Here is a 10,480-nt window from a genome sequence, read left to right on the forward strand (position 1 = left end):
TTCCTTATGTTATGCAAAGTCCTCAGTTTTCTCACATCAATAGTGCAGTGACAATCCTGATCAAACCTGGTGTTTTCCTAAATGTGTGTTCTTTAATTTTCGTGCTAAAAACTATATGGCTTATATCAAGGAATGGAGGGAGTATGTTTCTATACGATCTTTGTTAGAAGTAGATAACTACTCCACTGCCATGTAGAATTTTGATGATCCTTACATACACTATTGTTCTGTTTAACCTGGTAATTTTGTTGGCATACAACACTTCAATGCATTATTCTTTCTGCATTTGTTTATTTTTAAATGCTTCCCTTTCCATGAAGAAGGTTAGTTCATTATTAGTATGAAGTTAAAAACTGGACGAACTGCTGTAAGTTCGAGCAGCGGTATGCTGACTGCTTGCAAATAGAAAAGAAATGCAACCATATGGTTTTCCTTAGTGAAGGTCCAGACTGCTTCACATGCTCTTAACTACAGCTTCAGTGCCATGTCCTGTTCTCAGTTTAATCAAATAAGTTGAAATTGCGGTTTATACAAATGGTTACATCCACCCAACTGATTTATGATTGGTCTAGTCTCATGGTCTGAGCATGTTTTAATTTGACACTTAGCAGTAAGCTCCTCTTTGCCGACCCCAACAAATGATTGATAAGGAATATTCAGGCATGCATTCTTGCATAAGTTATGAGGTGCCGGGTCTAGTTCATGTTCATTTTAACTGGAATAATATAGTATATGGTTGCTTTGGATATAGTTCCCTGCTGATTCTGCTATTATTACCGTGGTCCTACTACCATTGTACAGAATATAATCATAGACCTGAAGAATGACTTTGGTTCCACCAGGCCAATATTTGCTTTTGACATGTATTGATTCCATGATCACATATGATGCTATGAGTTGAATAAACCATAGCTAAGTCTCCCCAAATCTACGACTACTGGATGTTTATCCTTTTCGAAGACATACTCTGCACACTGTACCACAATCATCATAATCTGTATCTTCAAGAATTCAGATATTAAATTCTCCTGTGTTTTTGCCTTAAATTTTTGTGTCCACTAGAAAAGAAGTTATCGGATGTTAGTAGCTGCATGCCTGCATGTACCACATAGTGTGAACTTGTGGTGCTATCACTTCACCATGTATTGGTCATTTTATCTGGGATTTGGGTATTTCCAGATGGTGCGGGTGATTTCTGAAAAAAATGTTTAATGATCCATAGATAAGATATGATGTATGTTAATTACAGTACAAATGTGCACCATTTTGTAACATGGACTCATGACACATTCTCTTGGGTTTGGCGCCACCTTAGAGGTCTTAATTTCTCTGAAAACATGCCAAGGAAGCTCTGAATTGCTCAACTTGCATGCTTGGCTGCATGCCTGGCTTCCATATGTGGCGAGAGGCAGTCCTCACTGCTGTTCTCTCAATTTCCTCAATTTCCTAATTATGTGAAATTTCATTCTTTATTGTCTTGGTACTTCATAAGCTTAAGTTAGATATATGATCAAGTTATTATCTAGTGATATCTGGGCATCTTATATATTATTATTGAGTGATGTTCAGAAAGCGTCTGAACTGGAGCCAATATTTTTCAATGGAGCAATGAAAACCCATTAACCTGATGAACAAGACACTGTTCTTCTTCACTGTTATCCACAATAACAGCTAGATAATGCAAATACTGCACTAAAAATGTTTTCGTCTATATCTTTTTCTGCATTTTTTGCCTATCAGCTGTGGACTAGGAGTAGTACTGAATAACATGTTTCCATATAAGAATTCAAAACAAAGTACATCCGATGTGGAGCGCCAATTACTGACTTTTAGACTAGTTGAGTGCCTTTTAATCATTGGGTTGAGATATGACACATGTATACAGTGGATGCTCCGGTAATTCAGAGGTCTGTAAGGCTGTCAGAGGTAGTCCAGATGTCTACCTTAAAGTTTGGTGAAACAGTAGTCATCCTACAGTTTGCCATATCCCTGATTCAGTTATCATGAATTTTCACTTAGGTTGTACTTTGTTTCACAAACGTCAAAACTAATCATATCCCTTAATGTTTTATTTGCTTGCATGATTACATCAACAGGGTGAGCGACAAGAGCATTGGCCAGTTCCTGCGCTACGCGTTCGTAAGCAGGTACAAGGAGATACTGAGCAAATCGCACAGCTCCTCCACGACAACAGTGCCCAAGTTCACCCCACGCCTAACAAAAGAAGAAGCTCGAGGTACAATAAACTCCTCGCTGCACTACTATCTTACTCAACATCCATTTATCTTACTACTATTGCTTGAGTTAAGAACTTGAGATATCTTCTTTTGTCGTGAAGTGTTCGACTCCGCCAGGGAATCGATGACCGCTTTCAAGAAATGGCGCGTCGGAGGCGCGAGGCTGCAGAAGGCGTCCATCCTTGGCAGGAAGAGGAAGACAAAGCTTCCTGATGGGTCCTCTACATCCTGAAGCAACCGTGGCTAGCGGAAGAATGAAGTGCTGGAGCTGGTGTTATGTATGTACTCTGATTGTTCTTGTACGTCTGAGGTCAGACATCTATGTCATCTTATGTTGTAGTCCCATGAGGCCATGACTTGTAAGGAAGTACTACCAAGATGTTTGTTTGTATGGAAAAAGCGGCACCTTGTCTATGAAGCAGCAAGTTAGGGTTGCCAATGTAGAGCATTGGCGGGGTTTGAAGCAGCAACTGCTACATATACTAGAAATTTTCGAATGAACGAGGTGTGTGATCCCACTTGCATCCGTACTAGAGTATGTTGCACTTGCCGCAGCTCTTTTGTTTCCATAACAATCCACCGAGTCCACCACTCCCTGATGCAAGGGGACAGAGGATGCTCTACCCCAGGGTCAGCCCTCGCATATCACATGCCGCCGTTGTGAAGTACTGAAATATAGGAAGTGGCTGGAGCACAAAAACATGTAAGAAAAGATGCTAATCTATAGCACATAACATCAACGGATCTAGGCCCAAACTATCTGTGCTCTGTTCCAATTTACAAGTGTACCGCATCTACATCTATATGATCTATAAATAATCATTTCATTCATGGACACAATTCAAAAGTTAATGCATGGTTCAATCTGTCCACACACAATGTTTTCGAGCAAGAAGAGACACAGGTTGATTCAGTGTGTAGCAGCTGACAGGTTGAGTTTTATCAACCTTTTGATCCCGATGGCTGTCCCCACGCAATCCACAACACATTGCGTGGTCACCGAACCCTGAGCACTTTACAATCATCTCATGAAAGAAACCTTTATGCCTGCAAACTGCAAACATTGATTACTTGAGACCCCAGAAGTAGACTGGTTTTTGAGCAAAATAGTTATGCACACTAAACATGCGGAAATAGCTACTGGAATATTGGTATAGGCACACCCGTTTATTTAAAACTTGAAAAATATCATTTAAAAGTTTTTAAAAAATGAAATAAAATTTTGCATGTACATATTATCCTAATACTTACTCGTGTCAATTCCCAAGAAAAAATAAGATTATATGTGACCTACATAAAAATAAAAAATGTGCAAATGACACTGTAATGATTGAAATTGTACTGTTAAAAATACAAATTTCTATTTTCTGTTTTTTTTTTGTATAGGCCACATATGGTTGTTTTCCACTTGAGAACTGATACGAGTAAGTATGAAGATAATATGTAAATACCAAAATTTATTTTAAATTTTTCATGTAACTTTAAAAGGCATTTTGTATGATTTTTTTTAAAAAAATGGGTGCACCTACACCCATGTCCACCAAATCCGTGTGTACTAAACATGCCTCTATTTTCTTCCTCATCTTTGTACAGACGCAGCTCAAACTTCAAAGAGATATGAAATATATATACCACGATTCACAATTCTCCCACAACCAAGCTGCAGGTTCAAAATTATAAATATGTCAACTTCTTCTCAGGTTTTAGACCCAGGCACTTGACAAAATAGTGCGGATTTCAGAGTGTTCTGGGGGCAGCTTGTGCAAGACGAGCTTCGAGCTCCCAAGAACCAATCCAAAAGAACCGCAAGATGACTACACAGGAAGATAGACTAAAAATGGATAAATCGGTCATTTCGAATTAGGTGGCTTCGTCCGGTACGTACGACTAAATATATGCTCATGTTAGGGCATGTGCAATGGTTGATAAGAGTGTCTTATCTTAATCCTGCCACATAATCTAGATATAACAAAAAAACATGATGTATAATGGGTTATTTTTTGATCTTATCTTTAGCAACGAGATATCCTAAATTTGTGGTGAGAGAGATTTAGCTAAGAGATGATCTCTTAGCTAAGAGAAGGCAAAGTCTTTTTTTATCTTTCTCTTTCCTCCACCTCAACATTTATCCTACGTGGCACTGCTAAGATATCACCATTGTACATGCCCTTATCGGGTGACGGTGCGCGCGTGTCTTTCTCCACGAAATTTGATGTACCTTGTCAGGGTAAAAGTGACTGGGCGTGTGTGGCAGAGTGTGGAGAAAGAAGGGGCGGAAATCGTGCTACCACAAATTGATGTTAGAAATTTGCTTAAATTTAGATGTATCTAGATATTTCTTTAGTATGTAGGTAGGTACATTCGAATTTAAGCAAATCGTTGACACCTTTTTTGTGAACGGAGGGAGTAGAAAAGAGGGGGAAATACGCTCAAAGAATGTGTGTAGCACGTTTTCAACACGACAAATTTCACCATCAAGTAGAGGAGTAGTGTATGTTAGTTCAAATTTAATGGGGTTGTGACCAACCGGCCCCACTTTTCAGCCGCCATGGCGAGCAATCCTACGAGCCGGCGTCTCCACCAACCATCCGAGCACGTGAGGCCGTGAACCCGTTCGTGCCCGCGCCCACCAACCAAACATCCATCTCCGCCGTCCAATTCCTCCATCCAACGGTCCAGATCGATTGCCAAACTCTTCGCGGGCTCCTCTCCCACCTACCCCACTTCACCACGCCTCAAATCCACTCCCCACCGGAGTTACCGGACACAACCACCGCCGCCGTCGCCGTCGCCGTCCCCGTTCCGCGACCAGACGACCCCATGGCGGCCACGGCCTCCTCCCTCCTCGCCGCCGCCGCCTCCGTCTCCACCTCCCGCGCGGCCATCTCCCCCCGCGCGGCCGCCTCCGCCCCCTCCTCGTCCCGCCCTCCCCTCCGCGCCTCCCCCGCGAGGGCCCTCCGGAGCCGCCGCCGCGGCGTCGCCGCCAGCGCCGCCCCCGCGATGCAGCCGCCGGCGGTGTCCAGGGTCTCCACCGTGGTCGACGTCGACCTCGGCGACCGGAGCTACCCGATCTACATCGGCCCCGGCCTCCTCGACGAGCCCGAGCTGCTGCAGAGGTACTCGAATCCACCACGGTCTCTTGCTCCGCTCGCGACTCCGTGTGCTCAGTTGATCATTCCTGATGTGATGTCTAACCCGCGCGCGCAGGCATGTGATCGGGAAGAGGGTCCTGGTGGTGACCAACACCACCGTCGCGCCGCTCTACCTGGAGAAGGTCACCTGGGCGCTGACTTACCAAAACCCCAACGTGTCCGTCGAGAGCGTCGTCCTGCCCGACGGCGAGAAGTACAAGGACATGGTCCGTATGGCGATTCACCATTTCCTCGTCCATCTACTCCATTTCATTCATCATTTCGATGTAGTTAGCTACTTAAACACTCGCGATGCGCAGGACACGCTGATGAAGGTGTTCGACAAGGCGATCGAGTCGCGGCTGGACCGTAGATGCACATTCGTCGCGCTAGGCGGCGGCGTCATCGGGGACATGTGCGGGTACGCGGCCGCCTCGTTCCTCCGCGGCGTCAATTTCATACAGATACCCACGACTCTGATGGCCCAGGTCCTCCTAAGCTTGATTTCAGTTTCTGTCTAGAGTTCGAGGACATATGGTCTGGTGCTAATATGTGGCTGGATGAATTGCTTTAGGTCGATTCGTCTGTTGGAGGCAAGACTGGGATTAACCATCCGCTGGGGAAGAACTTGATTGGGGCGTTCTACCAGCCGCAATGTGTGCTCATAGACACGGAGACGCTGAATACGTTGCCCGACAGGGAGCTGGCTTCAGGCGTTGCTGAGGTGGTGAAGTACGGGCTCATAAGAGACGCGCCCTTCTTTGAGTGGCAGGAGAAGAATATGGCGGCAATACTAGCGAGGTACTAGGCAGGTTTTCAGATTGGTATTAGCGTTTAGCGCCTAAAGATGTGTGACTACATTAGATCTGTGGTTGCTGTATGGCGCTACTCATCAGGGTGTAGGGGTTATGGGTTCTAATTATCTTCTTAGCATAATTTTGTTCGTAGTTTTAGCCCATACAAGTATAACTGGTTAAGTTTACTCATCCCTTTCCAGTTTGAAATATTTGGAGCCCCTATGTTGTCGCCCTGTCTTTTGATGGTTTATATGAGCCTTAGGCCCTGAATATTGCTTTTGTTAAACCATTCTGGTAGTGATCTTCTGTATGATTATGATCTGGATGTTTTCTTTTCGTTTCTGTAGAAGTCGAGTGCCCCTTTTGCATCATATAGTTCTCAGCATCCTGGTTGTTTGAAACATGATCAGTTCTATACTGACATTTGTTGGGGTGCAGAGTCGCTAAATATAGTAATCATATGAATAGCATGATTTAATTTAATCTTTTGGGAAAATTTTGATGTTCTGAACAGCATTACCTGAAATGCAACGCTGCTTAGTTTGGAAGAACATAGAGGCAAATCATACTATGTGCTACAGATAATTTATAATTGATAATTGATGTACATGTCATTCTTAACTTCACATGGCTAGCGTTGCTGTCCTGTTCCCATGGATGAAATCATATTGAGCCATATGAGCATTCCATTATTCAATTATTAGAGTTTGCTTCGTGAGTTATTCTAACAGCACACTGGTCACCTTTATCTGTTAAATAAGTGAAATATCCTTCTCCTGGGGTTGATCATAAATCTGTGTATTTGACATGTTTCTGTTATTATATCATGATTTTAATTGTATGTTTGTAGAGAACCAAGTGCTCTGACCTATGCTATAAAGAGATCGTGTGAAAACAAAGCTGAAGTTGTTGCTCAGGACGAGAGGGAAGGTGGCCTTCGAGCAACACTAAACCTGGGCCATACATTTGGTCATGTATGTAAAATCTCTGATCATTTGCTTTTCATGTTTAAGTTAACCTGTATAACATTATGATGTTCCATGTAAACATACTTCGATGAGTTGCCAAGGCAGTGAGAGTTTGTTTTATTTTTGTTGATGCTTGGTTGAAGCATTTCGTAGGGACTACTGTAGTATAGTTTATCTCATGTTAAAACAGAAAGTTAAACAGCATATAATTGTATTCGTTTGCTTCAAGTCATTAAATGTTTCTGTTTGCTTCAACTCACAAAATGTTTCTCATAGTGATCTGCAATTCTTTTCTTTGTCGAGTGCATGCGGATGTATCATTAGGGTTCCATTTAGAAAATTTGTTATAGGACTAGTGAATACAATCTGAAACAAAGTTGTGTTAATGGAACATTCTCTTGATGTTAGTTTTGCACAGTATCTCCTTTGTTTATATGCTACATTAGTTTAATGGGGTATGTGTTTTTGTTACCGGAAATCCTGAATTCATTTTTTTAAAGATGCACCATCCTATAAAGTGTCTGTCTCCACATCCTGGCAAATATAAGGGAAAATAGAGAAGACTAAGCAACCTGGTTCCAGTTGTGAGTTGTCTTGTGGCCATTGCTTTAGAATCATTTTAAGGTTACATGACTTTTTATTAACAATTTGGGCACCCTTCTAGAAGAAACTAAGCAACCTCATCCACTTTTATGGGAATTTGATAACAATCTTCTGTTTTGTCAAGCATCCCTGTTACTCACTGATCATTCAATTTAATTGCCAGGCTATAGAAACAGGTCTTGGCTATGGAGAATGGCTCCATGGGGAGGCTGTCGCTGCTGGAACAGTAAGATCACTTAAATATTTGATTGCCACTTCTTAATCATGATTTCATCTTGTTTCCTTACTGTGTTCTTCTGCTCCTGGGATGGCATTACCATAGGTTATGGCAGCTGATATGTCTTACCGTTTGGGCTGGATAGACGAGTCCATACAAAAACGAACATTTGACATACTAGACCAAGCCAAGCTTCCTGTTGCACCGCCAAAAGGCATGACAGTGGAGAAGTTCAGAAACATCATGGCTGTAAGTACCTTATTAATACTGACACCAGATTGTTCTTTTTTTAGTATTGAAGAGCAGTCTTGCTGAATTTCTTGCATGACACATCAGGTTGACAAGAAAGTTGCGGATGGATTGCTGAGGCTCATCCTTCTGAAAGGACCTCTGGGAGGCTGTGTTTTCACCGGCGAATACGACAGGAAAGCCCTGGATGAAACCCTTCATGCATTCTGCGACAACTGATCCTTCTCAGTTGGAACTTCAGGAGTCAAGACTTTTGTATACTATAATAGGCTGTAATATCGTATCAGAAAGAGAGGGTGTGTGTGCATTGTATGCTATCTTTATTTATTTTATTTTTTGGTTGAAAATAATGGAATGTGGTAAGGGGTTGGTTCAGGTTGTGTAGTCTTGTACGGCACCGTGCCTGAGCAATTATGACCAAGCATTTTGAATAATAGAATTTCACTTCAATGTTTCCGTCGAGTCACTGTTATCATAATAAACCTGTGCACGAGGTCTTTCAGTTTTTTAGTGACATGTGTTCGGTGTAAACACTGTTTCTTTGAAGGCACATTGTGGGCTCACATGCTGCCATAGTTCAGATTCAGAATTCTTGCAGTGAGAGTGTTCGATTCAGATGAGATATTATGGGTTATAAATAGACGAAAATAATGCACGCCTTATTTGAATAGTACCGTGTAATTCTGTCTTTGTCGTATGAAAAGGTAGTGTTTAGTTCAGTATTTGTCAAATAAAAAAGTACAGTAGTGTTTAGTTCAGTACTTTGCTTATATTGGCCTACGTATTCCGTTCACCTTTTTTGGATCGGTAATGTGTCGTGCTGCTTGCTGCAAGACTGCAGCGTTGATACTTAAAACGCTTTCAGCCATTATTGCCCAGTCTACTCCGATCCTGTCCGCACGTGTAATGTCATTCCAACTCTCACACTTTTGTCACCTAAAAAAAACTCTCACACTTTTGTTATTGAATGAAAAAAAAAACTGTTTCCAACTGTCTGCGGATATAAATAGGAGGATGGAAGAAAAGGTATTCCTATTAGCAGGTTCTGAGGGAAACAAGGCAGTTACTCACCACTCATTCTCCATTCCCATCGATCCATCGTGATCTCTTCTCTCCCGAAAAGGAAACAGTAACAAAAATCAAATCGATTCAAATGGCTTCTCGATGGATCCGACCTGAGGTAAACAATGCAATCTGATTCTTACGTTTCCAGTTGCAACAGAAGCACACTGCGCTGAGTTTTTTTTGCTGATTTTCTTCTGTTTGTTTCTTCGAATCATTAGTTTTTTCCCCTCTACATTTGCAAACACCACTGCATCGATTTGGTGTCGCCGTAAACGCGCATGGTCAAAATGTGTCCTTGTTTCTGTTTATTTTTTCGAACAGTACCTTTCTTCTTGTTTATTTGGTATGATAAGTTATCTGATCCAATTGTGATCCTAAACTTTTTTTTACTGTAGATAAAATTGTATCGCTGCAAACATATAATGTGTTTCACTTGTGTAAAACGTTATTGAAATCGATCAACATACGGGAGGATCCTTTGCTAATTACTACCCATATATGTGTTGTTGCAATGCGTATGCCATTCAATTTGTGGCATAGCCAAAAGGTCGCAATGACCAAAATGTAGCGGTAACTGAAACCGATGAATACATTCACACATCTGTCCGCAGTAATAATAACATCATAATTCACCATGTTGATCTGCTATGATATGACGATGCAAACTAAACATTCCAGGTGTACCCGCTGTTCGCAACGACCGGCGTGGCGGTGGGCATCTGCGCGATGCAGCTGGTGCGCAACATCACCACCAACCCGGAGGTGAGGGTGACGAAGCAGAACAGGGCGGCCGGGGTGCTGGACAACCACGACGAAGGGAAGCGCTACTCGCAGCACGGCGTGCGCAGGTTCTGGCTCTCCAAGCGCCGCGACTACATGCAGGCGCTCGACAACGTGCCCACCGACCCGAAACACGAGTAGATCGATCAAGTGTCGGATCGTCGTGGTCCATGGAAGGAGACCCCGGGCTTCTCTCTCTGCTCCATCCATCGCCAACATATGCATATGCATCTACCTTGCTCCATACATTTGAGTTGAGTTGGGGACTTTCTTGGTTTCAACCTATGCCTATGAATAAGCATCCGGTTCCATGTTTGGAGCTGCTGTCTTGTGGTTTCTTTCATGTACTGGCTTTGTTGTGTCTACTGAAATTTCATATATGATCTTTCTTGGAAAGTTATAAGGATCTTGTTCGTACTATGGATGGTCATAT

The 10,480-nt window shown here is 42.5% G+C and overlaps 2 protein-coding genes and 1 pseudogene across 2 annotated transcripts; 2 read left to right on the forward strand and 1 right to left on the reverse strand.

Annotated features, from left to right (window-relative positions):
- Positions 1 to 1,901: 1,901 nt before the first annotated feature.
- LOC124657364 lies at positions 1,902 to 2,417 on the reverse strand (annotated as a pseudogene).
- Positions 2,418 to 5,021: 2,604 nt separating this feature from the next.
- On the forward strand, positions 5,022 to 8,459 carry LOC124654618 (3-dehydroquinate synthase, chloroplastic-like). Its single transcript, XM_047193613.1, has 8 exons — positions 5,022 to 5,353; positions 5,445 to 5,595; positions 5,689 to 5,856; positions 5,943 to 6,169; positions 7,016 to 7,139; positions 7,900 to 7,962; positions 8,059 to 8,202; positions 8,290 to 8,459. Exons 1-8 carry the CDS (start codon positions 5,058 to 5,060, stop codon positions 8,419 to 8,421), a joined length of 1,305 nt encoding a protein of 434 aa, XP_047049569.1. The 5' UTR covers positions 5,022 to 5,057; the 3' UTR covers positions 8,422 to 8,459.
- An 896-nt stretch (positions 8,460 to 9,355) lies between these two features.
- Positions 9,356 to 10,188, forward strand: LOC124651330. The gene is made up of 2 exons (XM_047190424.1): positions 9,356 to 9,382; positions 9,946 to 10,188. Exons 1-2 carry the CDS (start codon positions 9,356 to 9,358, stop codon positions 10,186 to 10,188), a joined length of 270 nt encoding a protein of 89 aa, XP_047046380.1.
- Positions 10,189 to 10,480: the final 292 nt, after the last annotated feature.

The sequence above is a fragment of the Lolium rigidum genome, chromosome 5 (assembly GCF_022539505.1).
Source record: "Lolium rigidum isolate FL_2022 chromosome 5, APGP_CSIRO_Lrig_0.1, whole genome shotgun sequence".
NCBI classification, from domain to species: domain Eukaryota; kingdom Viridiplantae; phylum Streptophyta; class Magnoliopsida; order Poales; family Poaceae; genus Lolium; species Lolium rigidum.

Coding starts and splice junctions, on each gene's coding strand:
- LOC124654618 (XM_047193613.1), top strand. CDS start 5,058: ATGGCGGCCACGGCCTCCTCCCTCCTCGCCGCCGCCGCCTCCGTCTCC. Junction 5,596..5,688: donor GCGAGAAGTACAAGGACATG/GTCCGTATGGCG, acceptor CGCGATGCGCAG/GACACGCTGATGAAGGTGTT. Junction 5,857..5,942: donor CCACGACTCTGATGGCCCAG/GTCCTCCTAAGC, acceptor GAATTGCTTTAG/GTCGATTCGTCTGTTGGAGG.
- LOC124651330 (XM_047190424.1), top strand. CDS start 9,356: ATGGCTTCTCGATGGATCCGACCTGAG. Junction 9,383..9,945: donor CTCGATGGATCCGACCTGAG/GTAAACAATGCA, acceptor TAAACATTCCAG/GTGTACCCGCTGTTCGCAAC.